The sequence below is a fragment of the Pseudonaja textilis genome, chromosome 1, assembly GCF_049901715.1.
Source record: "Pseudonaja textilis isolate UNSWEBS1 chromosome 1, rPseTex1.2, whole genome shotgun sequence".
NCBI classification, from domain to species: domain Eukaryota; kingdom Metazoa; phylum Chordata; class Lepidosauria; order Squamata; family Elapidae; genus Pseudonaja; species Pseudonaja textilis.
In genome coordinates, this window is record NC_141990.1 from 29161955 (window position 1) to 29181822 (window position 19868).

The 19868-nt window shown below is 37.9% G+C and overlaps 1 protein-coding gene across 2 annotated transcripts in view; it reads right to left on the reverse strand.

Annotated features, from left to right (window-relative positions):
* Window positions 1–237: 237 nt before the first annotated feature.
* Window positions 238–19868, reverse strand: part of LOC148127549 (uncharacterized) — a 37091-nt gene continuing 17460 nt past the window's right edge. For both annotated transcript variants that reach the window (XM_087921409.1, XM_087921414.1), the window contains exons 3-4: window positions 18950–19061; window positions 238–527 (exon numbers count right to left, since the gene is read on the reverse strand). In XM_087921409.1, the coding sequence (XP_087777535.1) occupies window positions 458–527; window positions 18950–19061 (182 nt within the window). In that variant the 3' untranslated portion in view covers window positions 238–457. The remainder of the gene's footprint in view (window positions 528–18949; window positions 19062–19868) is intronic.

Here is a 19868-nt window from a genome sequence, read left to right on the forward strand (position 1 = left end):
AAAGGGAGATGAGTGAGAGAGAAAGAGAAATGAGAGTGAAAGAGAAATGAGAGTGAAAGAGAAATGAGAGAGAGAAATGAGAGAGAAAGGGAGAAAAGGAGAAAGAGAAGGGAGGAGAAAGATGAGAAAGAGGGAAAAAGAGATGATGAGAGAAGGAGAAAGAGAGAGAGAATGAAACTGAGGGAGATGAGAGAGAGAGAAGAGAGAAATGAGAGAGAGACAGAGTGAGGAGAAAAAGGGAGAAAGAGATGGAGATGAAAAAGAGAGGGGGGGAAGAGAGAGAGAGAAAGATGAGAAAGGACGAAAGAGATGAGAGAGAGAGAAAGAGAGAGAAAGGAAAGAAATGAGAGAGGGAAAGAGAAAGAGAAATGAGAGAGAGAGAGAGAGAGAGAGATGAGAAGCACGACAAATTCTTCTTAGTACCACAGAGGAGATTAACTTGGTTCATTTAAAAATATCATTGAGAAATTATGGAGTGGAAGCAGGATATGTGAAAAGTCCTCATGAAAATTTGCATGTTTTGAATGCTAAAAGACACAAGATAATAAAAATGTTAGAAGCATAAAATACTTCTTGAACTACCTTCATCTATTTCCTGTATGACATCAGTGCAACCAAATTCCCAAGAAACAATTGCCAATACTTAAAAAAAAAATCTATCAGCAGTAAAATTTATGGAATGATGAGCTTCAGTACAGAAGAAAACGGTCCACACATTTGGGCATGTTGTATCATGGCTTCATTTTCCATGTGGCAAGTTAACTGCAATAACTGAAACTAATACATTCCTTCTCTCAAGCCTAACCATTAGTCCCAAACAACAAAATGCCCTAAGCATGCATAATAAATAAAAGGCCTGGTTTATTCAAATGCCTTTCTAACCATTGCCAAACAGTATCAACTTCTTCAAACAAAAATTTATGCAGATTCTTTTCAAAGAGTGCTCCTCAATTATTTCTTAGTCTAAATGTAAGTAACAGTCTCCACTTATTTTATTATTCTTTACCTTCCTTAACTTGATTACTAAATACCAAGGCAGTTTGTATCTGAGGTTTCCTCATTACCATTGTTGCATCCACTCATTACATAAGGCAATTCACAATTTCTTGGGTAATAGCAGGAGTTCAACATTATTTAGAGGTTTCAAGGCAATTTTAGAGATGCAATTGACTTCCAGTATGTCCTCATTAACTGCTTTCAGTGGTTCTTGAGCAAGCAGCCACATTGTTAAATACAATCTTTCTAGACCCGGCCAGTTTTACTATTTTCAGTCTTACTTGGATTTATACTATTTAGTGTACCTATGGTTAATTGATTTCTGATTTTGCATGTTCATCTTTTATAAGGGTTAGGGTTAGGGTCTACCAGCAAGCAGTTGCCAGCTGCATTTCTCAGAGCCTGGCAGAGCTCCACTATTTTCCAGCCTTTTTTGCCACGACATCAATGGAGGTGTCAAAGGCAAATGTTGAGCAGTCATATTTAGTTTGTGAAACTAGGCTGACTCAACAACTAAGTCTAAATTTTTGGTTTGTGAAAACAGATTGTAAGCTATTATGTCTCCCATAGTATGGGAAAATGGCTTGTGCTTCACTTTGAAATTAACTCTAAATCTCTATAGCATACATGCAACTGGATGCAACATTTCAGAAACAACAGAACTTACAAAATAACCGAGTTGGAAGGGACCTTCTAATCCAATTCGCTGTTTAAGCAGGAGATCATATCGTTCCAGACAAATTATTCTTTTAAACGTTCAGCGATAGAGCACCCAAAACCTCTGGAGCCAAACTGTTCCATGGGTTAATTGTTCTCACCTACAGGAAATTTCTCTTTCATTCTAGGTTGGATCTCATCCTGATATGTGTTACGAGCCATACCAGGCTCAGATAACTGAGAGTTAGTGTGAATGCACAATAGTGTATACAGACAGCTGTTTACTGTTTAATTGTGGGTTACTATCCTGGTAAAGATGGCACAAGACACTTCAACAAGTCTATCAGTGATAACCCGGTTGGATGGAACAAACTATGTTTCCTGGTCTATGAAGTGCAGTCTACTTCTGCGTAGAGAAGGTTTATGGAATGTAGTTCAAGACTCACCAGATGTAAATGCTTGGGATCCAGCTAATGAGGATGATGCCAAGAAGATTGCTGACTTTAAACAGAACAACAAATGAGCTCTTTGTATAATTGGACTAACACTGAGTGACCAGTAGCTCATCCATATTCATGAAGAAGAGTCTGCTGCTAGGTGTTAGGAGAACCTGAAGAGGATTTATGTTTGTGACAGTGTAGGTGCACACATACATCTTACACATAAACTGTTTAGAGCATGTCTTCTGAAAGGTGGAGATATCTTAGCTCATTTAAACTTCATGAAAAGAACTTTTCAAGAGCTACATGAAAAAGAACTGATATTTTCAGAGCTGCATCAAGTTTACATCATTATTTCCTCATTGGATGAAAGTTATGATGACTATGTATCTTCACTGGAAGTCCTGCCCAGAGATAAACTGACATTGACTGACATAACTGGAAGATTGTTAGAAGAAGCAAGAAGATGGCTGGATAGGGACCAAATGAGGAAGGAACAACCACAAGAAGAAAATTTGTCTTCAACTGCTTATACTGTTAGGAAATGTTTTTCTTGTGGGGCTAGGGGACATATAGCTAGATTTTGTAAGAAGGGAAAACAGCAGAATATTAGTAAATGCCAGAAGGCCAAGAAGAATGTTAGTTTAGCTATGTCTAGCAATTCACCTGTAAACCATGATTTGTGGGTTGTTGATAGTTGTGCATCACAGTGTATTACTAAAGATAGAAAAGTGTTTGTAAAGATGTCTATGAGTAAACAACATGTATCATTGGCAAATGGATGAAAGATGAAAGTGTCTGGTGAAAGTATTGCACATTGTTCTTGTGTAAATGAACATTTAACTATGTTATATGTACCTAAACTGAAATTTAATTTATTATCAGTAAGAGCTTGAGTTAATCTTGATTATGTAGGAACCTTTAGGGGAGATAATTGTATAATAGAGAAAGAAGTTAAAAGTGTTACTGCTAATTTAGAGAATGATTTATATGTGATACATGATGACCAGTTGAAGATGGCTAAGTCAGTTTATTACAATGTTTAGCCACATGATGAATGTATATATTTACTGCATAGATGTCTAGGGCACATTAATTTCAAAATGCTGAAACAACTGTCAAATTGTCAGAGGGAGTAAAATTGAAACCCTGTAGCAAGGATTTAAACTGTAATGATTGTAGCCAAGAGAAAAGCAAGGTTACTCCAGCAAACAGACTTAATGGTTTTAAGACCAAAGAACCTTTAGAGGTTGTGTTTGCTGACATAATTGGTCCAAAGAAACCAAGTTTAGGAGGTGCCTGTTATAATTTGAGTATTATGGACCATTACTCACGATACGGTTTCTGCTATCTTATGAAAAACAAAACAGAAACATTCCAACATTTCTTTAACTGGCTAAGGTTTGCTGAGAGAAAAATGAAAAGTAAAGTAATTACTTTAGTTACTGATAACGGGACTGAGTTTGATAACAAAAGATTCCAAACTATGTTGAAATTGGCTGGCGTTGAGCATAAACGTTCTGCACCTTACAGACCACAACATAATTCCTTTGTAGAACAAAGAGGGCAAACATTACAAGCCATGGCTCTCACTATGTTATCTGACTCAGGTTTACCTGAAATACTGTGTGGTGAAGCCATAATGTGTAGTAACCATGTTTTGAACAATGTAGTAAATACAACAACTGGAGAATTGCCATTCACTCGTTGGCATGGCAGAAAACCAAATTTAAGTTACCTACACACATTTGAAGCTGCAGCATGGGTACATATTCCCTCACAAGTAAGACTGAAAGGGCAACATAGAGCTAAGAAGGTTATGAGACCAACTATAGATCTTTTAGATTCTGGGATCAAGGCACAGCTCATGTTTATTATAGTGCTAGTGCAAAATTTCTTGAGCACGTTGGATGGGATAAACTGAAACAGGAATCCAGCAATTATATTATTATTGACACCCAAATAGTCCCTAAAGATGAAATAAGTAAACCACGAATAGCCACTAAAGAGGAAGAATTGGCACAGGAGGAAGTAGTAGAAAGGCACAGAAGAGGTAGAAGAATAGGAGCAGGTGGCACAGGAAAGTCCACCAGTAAGCCCTGTATTACCAAGACATTCAACCTGAGTAACACGACCACCTGATAGATATCAGGCTAGTGTTGTATGCCAAGTGAATACAGTTCCAAGTAATTGTAGTGAACTAAAACTGTACCCTGCTAAAGATCAGGCTGCTTGGCAGAAAGCAATGGATGAGGAACTGGAATCATTAAAAAGACTGGAGGTATATGAAAATGTTAAGTTACCACCAGGTAAACATGCCATAGGATGCAGATGGATTTATAAACTAAAGACAATTGTAGATGGGACTTTTACCCATAAAGCCAGGTTAGTAGCACAGGGGTTCAATCAGACAGCAAAAAAGTGATTAAAGGAAAAGATTAGAAATCTGGATACTGAGTTCTAGTCCCACCTTAAGCCTGAAAGCTGACTGGGAGAATTTGGATCAGTCTCTGCCTCTCAGACTGAACCTTCTCACAGTCTTGGTTTTTTGGAGAAAATAAGAGGAGGAAAGATGAAAGCCATCTGGGTCTCCCCCCTGCCCCCCTCTCTCTCAGACCAAGCCTCTGCATGGTATTGCTGTTGTGCAGAGAAAAGGAAGAGGAAGGATTATTAGATACATTCACCACCTTGAGGTTATTTTTACAAAATAAGGATGGGAAAAATAAATGATAAATATTAATCAGGGCTGGGATCCAACTGGTGTAACTACTGGTTTGGTGATTTTACGTTTTGCATAATACAGCTCTGTGTGTATGTATATCTTTGTCAGCTGGGCTGCCTGGACAGAACTGGTAGAATCCCAGCCCCGATCTAGTGAAAATATTTGAACTTAATGTGGGGAAAAGAGAAGAAATTGCTGTAAAATGTCACAAATGCACCACGTTTCAAGAGCAGAAAAGAGCAGTGATAGAAACATTAAGAGAAGATGGAGAAAGCCAAAGAAAAACAGGCCCTGAAGTTTAAAGGAAGTTAATCCTTCTCATTTAAGGTTTTCATCCAAACACCCAGCAGAACCAGCCACTGTAACTCAGCAAGGTTCTATGGTAATACTGGAGAGAAATATATTACAGCAAGGGCTTCCTTTTGAGTGAACCACATTATTTCTTCCCTGCTACCTTAATAGATGTAGGAGAACCATCTAATTCATCTCTGAGCCAGACTTCACACCTGGGCTAATAGCTGATATATTTGAGCTGCTTCAGGGAGATCAGCAGAAATGGATTCCAAAGAAAACTTGTTGTAGACCTAGGAATCCTGCAATTCTTGGAAGGATGTTTCAATTCCCACCTTGGACGAATAGTTACAAAAGCTGATGGAGTTAGCAGAGATGGCTAAACTGACTGTTTTGATTTAAAAAAAAAATATAAGTACTTTTATTTCTACTTGGAAACCACTTCTGGACTTTGTGTTGAGGTAGAAAATAATGATACTATGATTTTAGGTTTTATTGATTAGATTGACTTGTTGATATAGAAATGGCTGATTCATACTACTACAAAACTGTAAAAAGTTGAGATTTGATTTTAATGACTTATTTTACTGCAACAGAGGGAATTGGAAATCAATGCCTTTTGTTTCCCACCCACCCCCTTCTATTGTTGTTCCTTACTGTTTGCTTTTGTATTTTCATATTTTTTATGTTATAAATGAATAAATTGATAAAGGGATTCTGTAGAAGAAAGTAGTGTCTTGGAAGGAAAAATGTATTTAAATATCAAAGGATCTTTACTCGTTGTTTATCTATCTCCTCTTTTTTTCCCATAGGGAACGCCATCTATGAATGTCATCATCAAGGAGGAAAGTGCTTTCACATTAAGTGTCCTAATTCTAGCACCTTGGGATGCTGGGCTGTCCAGTGGGATGGAGATGCTGCAGGCGATAAAAAAACTTTCCTCTAATAGAGATATTACAAACAGAGTATATATTGAGATATCTGCCTGATATTGTTTGCATTCAGGAAGCTTTGCAAAGCACAGCATTTTTTAAATTTGATTTGTCAATCGCTTACAAGATAATAGATATAAGTGTTTATATAGCTATGAATACATGAAATGGGTACATATAAGAAAAATAAACAATAGGACATGGATGGTAGGCACATTGGTGTGCTTATGCACACCCCCTACAGACCTCTTAGGAAAGGGGTGAGGTCAATAGTAGACAGTCCAAGGTTAAAGTTTTTGGGGTTTGGAGAAGAAACCACAGAGTCAGGTAGAGTATTCCAGACATTGACCACTCTGTTGCTGAAGTCATATTTCCTACAATCAAGTTTGGTGCAGTTAACCTTGAGTTTGTATGTATTGTGTGCTCTTGTGTTGTTATAGTTGAAGCTGAAGTATTCATTGACAGGTAGTTCTCTATTTCGATGGCTTCCTTTCAATGACACCCATAACATGAATAAACGGGATGATACCTCCCACCTACCAGACATCTGGAAACTAGCCCTCACCAACAAATGAGTCCCAGCCACGAAAACCAACACCAGACCCAAAACAACACGGGACACCACCACCAGTCCCCCTCATCAGACCCAGGCCCAAACCCATCCTATAAATGAAGGACAACCACCATCCAGAAACCAGACCAAAAACCATTCTGGCACAGCAGTAGGCTAGCCCCAAATTTAAAACTGAAACGGCTGTGAAAGTTTGACTCACAGATGAACACTGTACAGAAGCCTGATGATGGCAGATGAGATTCTGCTGAAACATTGCTACAACTTTAAAAGCACAACTATAATGACATGGGAAAATACCCAAACAAAGCTGAATACCTTACATGTAAGTACCCGTGAAAAGCACAAATGACTTGTTGAATCTTTTATCTGTTATCTGTATGGCACCATACAATTATCAAGCCAGATTCCTTAGGAAAGAGTTGCTAATACTAAAAAAAATCTGTCTCAGAAGTAAAATATATGAAATCATGGAGCCTGGTACAGAAGAAAACCAGCCAAACATGTGGCATGTTATATCAGATTCATTTTCCATTACCTTAGTTAATGTGATTTCTAAACATCAAGTCAGTTTGTCCGTGAGGTTTCTTCATTATCCTTGCTGCACACACTCATTACACAAGGTAATTGACCATTTCTTGGAATACAGCAAAAGTTCAATGTTCTTTCTAGGCTTCAAGGCCAAGAAAATTTCAAAGATACAATTGGATTCCACAGTTTCCTCATCCATTGTGTAATTCTTACACTTAATGGTGTAAGTCTTTTGCTATGCCAGGTGATTACATTTTATTTTTATTTATTAAATCTGTTTGCTACCCATCTCACTGCAATCTTCCTGCAGCTGGTAGCCCACAGCTATAGGTGCCCCAGGCAAATGTTGAACAGCTATATTTACTTAGGGTCTAACAGTATAACTGTATAACTAAGTCTGAAAATTGTACCGTATGACCAATCTCAAATTACCATGTCAGCATAGGTGTTAGAGAATGTCTAGTGTTTCACTTTGAAATTATATATAGCATCCATGTTAACTGACATTACATTCACATCCCAAATGAGGTAACATCAGGGGCCTCCTCCCAAGAGACTTTTTCACATGGGGATGACAGGCACCCAGGAAAGCTTCAGAGTAATAGAAAGATTTATATTAAAAAAAAAACTTCACACAACCACCAGCAGCACTGTCTATCATTTCAAGCTTTTAAAAATTCCCTTTTTACCACTCTGTAATGTCTTAATTATGGGCAGAGTCAAGACAACTGGAACGAGCTGAGCATTTACTGGCTAGATGCCCTTCCTGACACTACACAGAGTTCAGAGCAGATATTTTTTATTTGCACCTTAGGAGAGAATCATTTGAGGCTACCAGGGATTGAGCTCTTAACCTTCTGAGTGGGAGGTAAATGTCTTTCCTACTAGGCCACCATGCCAATCACCTATTCAAACTTAACAGAAGCACCAAAACAATTTGAGAGTTATTCTGAACCATCATGACAGCAAAATAAAGAAACAGAATTCCTTCGTATAGTGGAAGAGAACCTCTGAGGAAATGCAGACAGATTTTGCTCAGAAGTAGAAGAAAGATCTCCAGCCTCATACAACTGGATATCTTGGGTAACTACTGGATGTGAGTACAATCCTGAAAGTTTGAAATCTGGTTAATCGGCTTTAGTAAGGAAATCTGTGAATAGGATCTTCTGTGTAGGCTTTCTCTTTTTAAAAGTAGAGAACAAGTCTGGAAGGAGCAGAGGCAATACCATAAAGTCAATGATTAGAAAGAATAAAAATGTGATTCAGCAATGAGCTTATGACAGTGACTACATCAAAGGTCAATTAGAAACGCTGTGTAATGCTTCCAAATAACATTCCAAAGCATGAGGTGTAGAAGGACGAGTTTTAGTGAAGCAGAAGTTTCTCTTTACAGCAGGGATGTCAAACTCATGGTCCAGGGTCCGCATCCCATGGGGTGTTAGATCTAAACAGCGAAGGACTGGGCCATGGTGCCTTGGCCTGGCCCTCCCGACCTCCATTTTTGCTGGCAGGGTGGTGCGGAAGGTGCAAAACAAAGCTTGGGAGGGCTGCCCGCACCCCCTCCCAAGCTTTGCTAGGACTCTGCCAGCAAACATGGAGCTTGGGAGCGGGTGCGGGTAGCCCTCCCAAGCTCCATGTTTGCTGGCAGAGTCCTAGCAAAACAAACTACTAGTAATAGTGGCATTTGATCACAACACAAGGAGGCATCGAGAAATGTTTCCCCTTTTGCATTTGAGCATCCAAGATGTGACAGGAAAAGAGAAAGGGAAAGAGGAAAGACAAAGAAAAAGAAGGGAAGCTGGGAAGAGAGCAAGGAAGAAAAAAGAAGGAAAGGGGAAGGAAGAAGAAAGGAGAATGAAGAGGGAAGGAAAAAGAAGAAAAAGGAAGAAGGAAGGAAGTAGATTATAATGAGAGGGAAGTAGCATCTGAGGGAAGTCCTGCCTTAGCACCAGCAGCCCTGCTTCCCTTTCACCATCCCCTTGTCTCTTCCTCTTGACCTCTCCTGGTGGTCTCCCATCCTATCGCGGAGGATGCTTTGGTTACAAACCCAGATCTCCTCATGAGAAGAGGGAGTGGGCCTCCCTCTGACCTACCCACTTTTCCCTCTGGCACACACTACGAGCAACCTAGCGAAGGAGAGTGAGCAGCATCCTTGAGGAAAAGGTAAGCTCAGCCAGGCACCCCCTTGGGGAAGTGGGGCCAGCCTGGGCTGGGCTGTGGGATCCCAGTGCCCTGCACTGCCATCCAGGGGTCCTCCAGGTGGCCTGAGAGGGATGGCCTTATTTCAGACTGCTACAAAGTACTGCGTTATACTCACAGCCAAAGAACTAAACCAAAGTATCCTCATACAGAAATAGAGACTGCAGAAGCTATTGTGATTTGAAGAATGTTGCCAGAAAGGCTGTGCATTTTTCATCTTGCATAGATGTTCAGGCATGAGGAAAGAACTGCACTCACTTTGTTCCTCCTGCTGAGACTTCATACAAATAAAGCGTAATGTAGAACTTCCTGTCTGCTCAGCACCTATTGGCTAACTGTTCAAAATACTCATGGAAATTACTCAGGTAAATGTGTCCCTTTACTGCAGACAAGAGTGAACCCATATGTAGAATATTTGTTCACCATTTCTAAAATAGTCTGTGGATTTTTTTCTGCCATAAATCTGCAGACTTTATATCCACTTGTCCACATTTCTCAGAAACCAAAATTTTTATATAATTCAGGCAGTGGTGGGATTCATTTTTTTTACTACTGGTTCAATGGGCATGGGCTTGGTGGGCATGGCAGAGAAAGGATACTGTAAAATCTCCATTCCCATCCCACTCCAGGGGAAGGATACTGTAAAAAAATTTGTCTTATTTTCTTTCTTTCCTCCCCCCTCCCCCAGTACAAATAGGTTTAATAGATGATTAGGATCTTTCTTCTTCCCTGAATAGATAATACTATGGTGATAATTTGGTCAAACCAAAAATAACCCTAAACCCTAATACCTAAAACCAAGCAAAAAAGGAAGGAAGGAAGGAAGGAAGGAAGGAAGGAAGGAAGGAAGGAAGGAAGGAAGGAAGGAAGGAAGGAAGGAAGGAAGGAAGGAAGGAAGGAAGATACAACAACAAAAACCCCAGTACAGTTCAGTACAGAAAAATGAATCATTATATTGGCTTTCCTATTCTTCCTTGATGCATTTCCTTACTTTTTAGTAACGTGGTTAGTCTAACCATTTCTGCACATTGGTGGATTTTATTAGTTATTGCCAGGTCTGTGGGTATCATTGTTGATTTCCAGTTTTGGGCAAATATTATCCTTGCTGCTGTAATGATATGTGATATCAGATGCTGGTGTTTTTTGCTCCATGTCGGTTCTGTCATTCCAAGTAGAAAGGTCTCTGGGTTGAATTTAATCTTTAGTTTTGTCATCTCTTCTAACCATGTCTGTATCTTAGACCAGTACTTTTGGGCTTTAGGACATGTCCCCCACATGTGTAAATACGTCCCCTGGGTAAAGTTATACTTCCAACATTTGGGTGACATATTAGGGAACATCCTAGCAAGTCTTGCTGGTGGGAGGTGCCAGCGATAAAACATTTTATAAATATTTTCTTTACATGAGACTGATAACATTAATTTATAGTTAGTTCGCCAAATTCGTTCCCATTGTTCTAATTCAATATTGTGGCCACAATTTTTGGCCCATATTATCATGTTATCCTTAACCATTTTCTCTTCCATTTTGAATTTCAATAAACAATTGTACATTTTGGTAATCATCTTTTTTTATTTCCTTGTAAAATTTTGTATAATTCCTGATCTGTATTATAAAATCCAAATTGTTCCTTCTCTTTTTTATGTTTGTTTGAATTTGAACGTATGGCCACCACCCAATTTCAATTCCCTGTGTTTTTAATTGTGTCTGTGTTGCCTTCATCTGTTATTAACTCTTTATATTTTATTGTTTTGTTCAAATCCATAACATTGGGATATACTAGTGTCTCCATTGGAGATAGCCAGAGAGGTATTTTCACATAATGGTTTCTTTTAATTCTTTCCCATATGTATAACAAAGTGTCCCTTATCCAGTGTCTTTGAAAGTAGCTATGGGTTTTATTTTTTCCATCCCTGAGAAACGCAGGACAGCATTAGCCTTTCAAAGGTTTTTATAACTACAGATATTAGAGCAACTGGTCTGTAGTCATTCAGTTCCATGGTGGAGGACTTCTTTGCACTGTGATGATAGTAGACCATTTGAAGCAAGAAGAAATATAGCACATCTCCAGTGACATGCAGCTAAAACTACCTATCCTCCAATAAAACTGAGCATGTGCATAGATCTGGACACTTTATTAAAGGAACAGGATGGGTAAAACTGGGAAAAATAGAAATACATCCAATAAGAACCCAAATACAAAATAGGCGGTCTTGAGTTGCTGGTGAGCATAACAACTAACAAATACAGGTAAATCAAAATCTTACCAGCAATGCTGTGCATATGGGATGACAATTTTTGTCCTCAGATGAATGAGTGCCATAGATTAGGTTGGATTCTTCCTGGTGCTTCTGTTTCCTCTGAATGCTAACAGAAATGGAGTCTGGCTTCCCACTTGTTTTTTGGGTGAGGGTTGCTAGCAGTGGTAGGATTCACATTTTTTACTACCGGTTCTGTGACCGTGGCTTGGTGGGCGTGACTGGTGAAGGATACTGTAAAATCTCCAGTCAGAGGTGGTATTTGCCGGTTCTCTGAACTACTCAAAATTTCCACTGCCAGTTCTCCAGAACTGGTCAGAACCTCCTGAATACCATCTCTGGTTGCTGGGAAGATGACTTTTAAATGGCTGGATCAGCTTCCAAACAACACAGCTTGGTGTTTGGCCCAAGCCACTAGATGGGGCTAGAGAGCAACCACAGTTATATCTGGCAGCATGACAACCTTCTTCAAGTCATAGATTCTGCCAATGGCCCATTAGCTCAAATTATTTTTTCAGGAACCCTAACAATATTAATAATTATTTATTTGGTAATTGTCAGGCACCAAAAACTGGACCAACATAAAAAATTCCAATCAAAAAGATTTATTGCTATTGCCTACACATAGGAATATTCTCAGCTACTGGTTATCCCCTATAGGGAGTTATATAACAACCATTAGAATTCATATGGGTTTGGACTTACTATTTATGACTCTGAAGAGACTCTAGACTCAGTCCTGTCTTTTTTTTTTTCATATAAATTTTATTGAATTTACAATTAAAAAAATAACATAACAACATTACATAAGAAACAGAGAGAGAAAAAGAAGAAAGAAAGAAGAGAAAGAGAGAGGAAAAAAAAAAAAGCGCTCGGTCTTGCGACCGAAAAAGGAGAAAAAGAAGTATAAAAGAGAGAAAAAAAAAAAAACAAAGAGACGGAAGAAAAAAGAAAATACGTTAAAACCAGACAAATATTCTTTTTGACAGTCTACAAGATCCAATTCTCCTACCTTACTTTAAATATACACATCTTATCGCTATTTATGGATATTTATGCTTATTTATGCTCATTGAACAGTTTATCTCTGATATAACCAATTATACCATGCATTCCAATTATTATCAAATGCTGAAGACTCTTTATTTTTAAGAGCTATGGTTAAATTGTCCATTTCTGCGCAGTCACATATTTTCTGAATGACCAATTGATCTGTAGGTAAACGGGATGATTTCCAGCACTGGGCAAATGCTAATCTGGCCGCAGTTAGAATATGAATTATTATGTATTTCGTCTTTTTAGGAAAATGTTTATCAGAGATCCCTAGTAGGAAGAACTCTGGTTTGTATTCAATTTGATCTTTGGTTATCTCCTCCAGCCATTTTCTAATTTTTTGCCAGTATTTCTGGGCTTCTTTACAGGTCCACCACATATGAAAGTAGGTTCCCTCTATGTTTTTACATTTCCAACATTTTGGACTAGAGTTTGGGTTCATTTTCGCTAACCTCGAAGGGGTAAGTGCCATCTATATAACATTTTATACATATTTTCTTTGTACGCCGCAGATTTCGTAATCTTAATGATTCTATTCCAGATCTTTTCCCATTCTGTTAATGTAATGCTTCTTCCAATATTCCTACTCCACATTATCATGTTCCCTTTCACTATCTCTTGCTCTAATTCTACCTCCAATAAATATTTATAAAATTTAGAAATATTCTTTTTATTTGATCCTAATAAGATTTTATCTAAGTGTTGTAATTTGCTATAAATTCCAAACTCTTTGATATCTTGTTTGTATCTACTATGGATTTGTATATATAACCACTGATCAATTTTAAATCCCTGTTCCTGTAAGTCCTGTCGAGTTCTTAGTTTCCCTAAAGGATCTAATAAATCTTTATATTTAGTCATTTTTGTTATATCCAAATTGTTGGGATGAACCATTGCCTCCATTGTTGAAAGCCAAATCGAATTTTTAAATAATGTTTTTACATATTTTTTTCCAATTAGTTAATAGTGAATCTCTAATAAGATGTCTATGAAAGTACGCCTGTTTAGTTTTCCCCACATCCCATAGAAATGCGTGCCATCCTCTCTGAAGGTCGTGCCCTTCCAAGGCTAGAGTTCTTTTATTCCGTAAATTGACCCAGTCTTTTAACCATAGTAAGTTGGCTGCCCAATAATATAATTCCCAGTTTGGGCGCTAGCCCACCTCTACTTTTTGCATCTTGTAAGGCCTTAATACTGATTCTAGCTTTTTTCCCTTGCCAAATAAATTTAAGAGTTACCTTATTTATATCATCAAAAAAATTTTTTGGTAATTTTATTGGGATTGTCTAGAATAAGTAAAGGAGTTTTGGTAAAATGTTCATTTTGATTGTGGCAATCCTGCCCAGTAAAGAAAGCTGCAACTTATTCCAGGATTCTAGATCTTTCTTAATTTGCTGTAACAGTTTATCATAATTATTCTCTTTGAGTGATTTACTATGTGGTGTTAACCATATGCCTAAATATTTGACCTTTTTTGTTGCCTGTATCCCCATGGTTTTTTCTAATTCTTTCCTCTGGTTCTCTGTTAGATTTTTAGTCAGTAATTTCGTCTTATTTCTGTTGATCTTTAATCCTGCTACTGAACCATATTGTTCTAGTTCTTTTATTAGATTATGTCCTTTCTCCATGGGATCCTCTAGGAAGAAAACCATATCGTCTGCAAACGCCTGTAATTTATATTCCTCTGCCTTGACCCTAACCCCTTGGATTTCAGGATTTTGTCTTATCCGCGTTAACAATGATTCTAAAGCAAATATAAATAAGAGGGGTGAGAGAGGGCAACCCTGTCTAACGCCCTTTTCAATGCTTAGTGGGCCTGTTTGTTCACCATTAATTAGTATATTGGCTTGTTGGGTATTGTAAATTGTTGTGATAATATTCTCGAATTTAGTGCCCAGATTCATGTTATAGATTTTTTGTATTAAGAAGTGCCAATGTAAGTTATCGAATGCTTTCTCCGCATCTAGAAACAAGAGTGTAAATTGTTTCTCTGGATGAGCTTCATAATATTCTAAGACGTCAATAACGGTTCTTAAATTGTTTTTAATTTGGCGGAATGGAAGGAAACCATTTTGGTCTTCATGAATGTATAAATTTAAAACTTGTTTTACTCTATTCGCAATAATTGAGGTAAATAATTTATAATCGGCATTTAAAAGTGAGATTGGTCTATAATTGTTGATATATCTGGCATCCACATCCTCCTTCGAATTAACGCAATCAACGCCTCCTCCATGAGTCTGGCATTTTGGCAGCCGAAAGTACTTCGTTAAACACTTCCAGCATCAGAGGCCCTACTAAATCTAATGTGGCTTTATATAATTCTACTGGAATCCCATCTGGACCAGGGATTTATTATTACATTGATTTTCCATTGCAGATTTTAACTCAGACCATGTAATATCCTTATTTAGTAATTCTTTGTCTCCTTCCCCTATTGTTTTATCATTCGTATTCTCCAGATAAGTTCTTATTTTATCCTCATTGATTTCTTCTTTTTATATAATCTTTGGAAATAGTTTAATATAATATCCTTTTTCTTCTCAATCTCATGTTGTGGGATGCCTTTCTCGTCTATTAATTGATGTATCAATCTCTTTTCTTTTTCTTTTTTAAGTTTATAAGATAGCCATCTTCTTGGTTTATTGGCGTGTTCAAAATAATTTTGTTTGGACCTTCTCAAGCTAACTTCTATTTTATCTTGTTCAATTAAATTCAGCTTATGTTTGGCTAGTATTAACTGATTTTGTAGTCCTTGGGTCTTAGGGGTTTTTTGTAATTGTGTTTCTAAGTCTTGGATTTGTTGTTGTAACGCGTTTTGTTGGGCATAAATTCTCTTGTTTCTCATAGCATTATAGGAAATTGTTGTGCCTCTTATAATTGCTTTCATAGTATCCCAAATGTTCTGTTTTGAAGTTGTTTCATTATTATTATCTTTTAGAAAATAATTTAGCTCCTCTTTCAGTTTATTAATATACTCTTCTTCGTTTACAATTTGGTTATTTAGTGTCCATCTTTTTTTTATTCGTCTCCTATCCCTCCAAATTAGCTGTATTGGGTTATGATCAGTCTCAGTCCTGTCTTGATTCCTCCTCCAGGTTCTGCCACTCTTCCTTTGCTTAGTGACCATAATTGGGACTGTTAACCTTGTTACTAAGCACCACAGTTGTTAAGGGGAAAATCACCTGACTACTATGGATTTACAAGTTCAATTTCACTTTGATTGTTAAGTGAAACATCATATGATCATGGCTCACAATTTTAATTCTGCTTTCTCTGTTCACAGCTGCTAAAAAAAGCCAAGGCAGTCCTAGGCTGAATTAACAAAGGGATAGAATCAAGATCACATGAAGTGTTAATATCACTCTATAATGCCTTGGTAAGACCATATTTGGAATACTGTATCCAGTTTTGGCCACCATGATGTAAAAAAGATGTTGAGACTCTTGAAAGAGTGCAGAGAACAGCAATGAAGATGATTAGTGGACTGGAGGCTAAAACATATAAAGAACAGTTATAGGAACTGGCCATGGCTAGTCTGGTGAAGAGAAGGACCAGGGGAGACATGATAGCAGTGTTCCAATTTTTGAGGAGCAATCACAGAGAGGAGGGGGGTCAACCGATTTTCCAAAGCACCTGAAGGCCAGACAAGGAATAATGGATGGAAACTGATCAATGAGAGATTCAACCTAGAAATAAGGAGAAATTTTCTGACAGTGAGAACAATTATCAGTGAAACACTTGCCTCCAGAAGTTGTGGGTGTTCCCTACAGGAAGTTTTCAAGATGAGATTGGGCAACCATTTGTCTGAAATGGTATGGTTTCCTGCCTGAGCAGGGGGTTGGACTAGAAGACCTCCAAGGTCCCTTCCAATTTTTTTATTCTGTTAACTCTGCCTGTTGAATGGTGATCACATGAGAGTAGGATGCTGCAATGGTTATAAATATGAAGATTGACTGCAAAACTATTTTTTCTAGGTTTGAATAAAGCAGTCAGTAAGCAGGGGCTAATATATGCCTCTAAGATGGTATCAATCGGGTGAAGGATGATTATTTTACTAACATAAATTTTATCCCACAGCTTAATTGATTTTAACCAATCTATTTACATTCAATTCTATCAGTATATTTACTGCCACTTATTTAGAAATAGTTCTAATCCCAAGCACTGTGTGGCAGAGTGAGCTCCTGCTACTTGTCCCAGCTTCTGCCAACCTAGCAGTTTGAAAGCATGTAAAAATGCAAGTAGAAAAAATAGGGACCACTTTGGTGGGAAGGTAACAACGTTCCGTGCACCTTCGGCATTTAATCATGACAGTCACATGACCACAGAGATGTGTTCGACAGTGCTGGCTCTTTGGCATTGTAATTGAGATGAACGCTGCCCCCTAGAGCTGAAAACGACTAGCACGTATGTGCAAGGGGAACCTTTACCTTTATTTAGAAATATTATGTATTATATAAAATCCTAAATTTTTGTTATAACCAGTGGAAGTAACAAAGCCCAAGTAACTTCATAAATATTTTAATATGTTAGGACCCAAGGGATATAGCCAGATTGATCTCAATGAATCCCAATTAATCTGATAGGAAGAATACATTCCAAAACCTATACTTCCTTTCATAAAATGAAGTTATGAAATAATATAAGTATAAAATATTTAATTATAATGCTATCAAATAATTGTTTTATAATTAAACATAATTATAAAATAAGGCAGAAAGATCAAGTGATAATATGATCTAATGTATTTAACCATTTATTTTTGCCTTACTTCAGAAGAAATGGATACAGAAAAAAATGGTCAGGGGCCTGGCACCAACTTGCATAGAGTTGAAATATTTTTATAGCAGAGATAACAATACTTTGAGATAAACCATCTGCTTTCCTGCTCAGGAATTTCTGTCCCCTAGAACGATGGATGAGACCCTGGTATCAGGTTGCTTAGATCTCAACCTACCCTGTAACATACCTTGCAATCTCAAGTGAACTGAATTATCTTTAGTTAAACTAAATTTCTATGCCCACTGAAGATGTATGCATGATAAATTTGCCCCTAATGATTGGTCCCTAATGTTAGGTGCTTCCATGGTTGGTTCATGGCAATGTAGGCTTTCCAAAATTGTATAAAAGGAGATCCAATCCAAGCGGAGGTGTGCCTATTTGGAACTTGCTTCAGGGTAACCATTTTATTTGCAAATAAAAGTTTTCTTTTTTTCCCTTTCCGCCTATCTAGTGTGATTCATTTGGACTAGCATGCCAGGTTAAAGGACCAGGGTTTTCTGGGACAACAAGAGTACTGACACAAAATTATTAAACTATCGGAGCATAGACAAATAATTTATATTCACTTTCTTCCATCATATAACAAAAGATAACATAAAAGATAAGAAAGCCCTTTTTGGGTTTCTCTGGGAAATGTGGTTGGTAGTGGTAGCAGTCTCCACACCCCTAGCAGTTGTCAAATTCCTTTTTGGTATTGAATTATTGGTGGCCTCCTCCATTGATTTTTGATTGGTTTAGTGGTTAACTAAATTGTGAACCATATGTGCTAAAGAGCTAATCACAGGTGTTTCTACTTCACCAGGAACTTCCCAACAATTATACAAAAACCCATAGTCATCAAACAAAATTGCATACAAAAATGAGTAGAGATAAAAGAGCCTCAAGAATTTTAGGGAGTGTAATATTGTATGGCAATCACCCTTGTAATGAAATAGTAGGCTCCTAAAATATCTAACTGGTCCAGGTACCCACTGTTGGGAAAGAGAGGGAGGGAGGGAGGGAGGAGAGAGAGAGAAAGAGGGAGATAGAGAAAGAGAGAGAGAGAGAGAGAGAGAGAAAGAGAAAGAAAGAAAGAAAGAAAGAAAGAAAGAAAGAAAGAAAGAAAGAAAGAAAGAAAGAAAGAAAGAAAAAGAATTGTATTATTACTGGTTCTGTGGGTATGGCCTGGTGGGCATGGCAGGGGAAGGTTACTGCAAAATCCCATTCCCTCCCCACCCCCTTAATCGGCTTTCCAGCTCCGTTCTCCTTTGTAAGGCAACAAAAGAAGACCTAGCCGATCAACTGGGACTTGGGAGACAGAGAATAGATGGGGGTGGGGCCAGTCAGAGGTGGTATTTGCTGGTTCTCCAAACTACTCAAAATTTCAGTTAGCGGTTCTCCAGAACTGGTCAGAACCTGCTGAATACCACCTCTTTTGAAATGCTTTTTGACTGGAAATAGGAGTCAGAAAGAGGATCCAGATCTCTGTATGTTTGCATCTATATTAGGGACGAGTTGTTGTTGGTTTTTTTTACCATCTACAGCATGTCCATCCTGTTCTACATCCCCATGGCCCAAAACTTTGAGAAGGAGGACACATGAGAACACAATAGCCTCTTCCACCTTGACACCAAATTTGGGCACTCCCTGTGAAAAGGAAATGATGACAGATGAATAAAAAGTAAAGGTACCTTGATTTTTATATACATTTCCCATTTTTAAGACACCTCCAATATTGCAGAATTCCTAACCCTGCACCAGCCCAATAAATCACATATCAAGTAAAGCCTGAACATACACCTATTTATTTTATTTATTCATCAAATTTATTTGCTGCATATATCATGGTTTAAGGTGATCTAGAGTAGAATTGTTGGCATGTGTATACCAATTTAGACATTGGGAGGAAACAATCTGGTTCACCCCAAGATACTTTGCTGTAATATCTCTCTCTCCACTATTACTACAGATCCTTGCTTGCTAGGATATAGTCCTGAATTACTATGGCTGGTGGTCCTGGCTCTTTCTTCCAGCTATCTAACACGATATACTGCAAAACTACACATATACTCCAGGGGTGGGATTCTACAGATTCATACCTATTCACTAGAACTGGTTGTTAACATCCTAAGCAGTTCAGAGAACAGGTTGTTAGAAGAAATTACTGGCTTAATCCTGTAAGGAAGGTAGGAAGGAAACATTGCTTACAGAAACTGCCTCTCCATTAACCCTTATTACATTCTTGGAAGGACTAGATTTCCTGTCTCTGGAACTTCTCTGGAGATTTTTTCCCCTCCTTTGCCGGTACTTTGCTTGTGTGGAGTGACCATTCAAAGTTACAACGGCACTGAAAAAAGTGACTTATGACCATTTTTCACACTTACAACTGTTGCAGCATCCCCACAGTCATGAGAGACCAGGCAAGGAGATGCATGCCTTGATGTGAGTGATGTT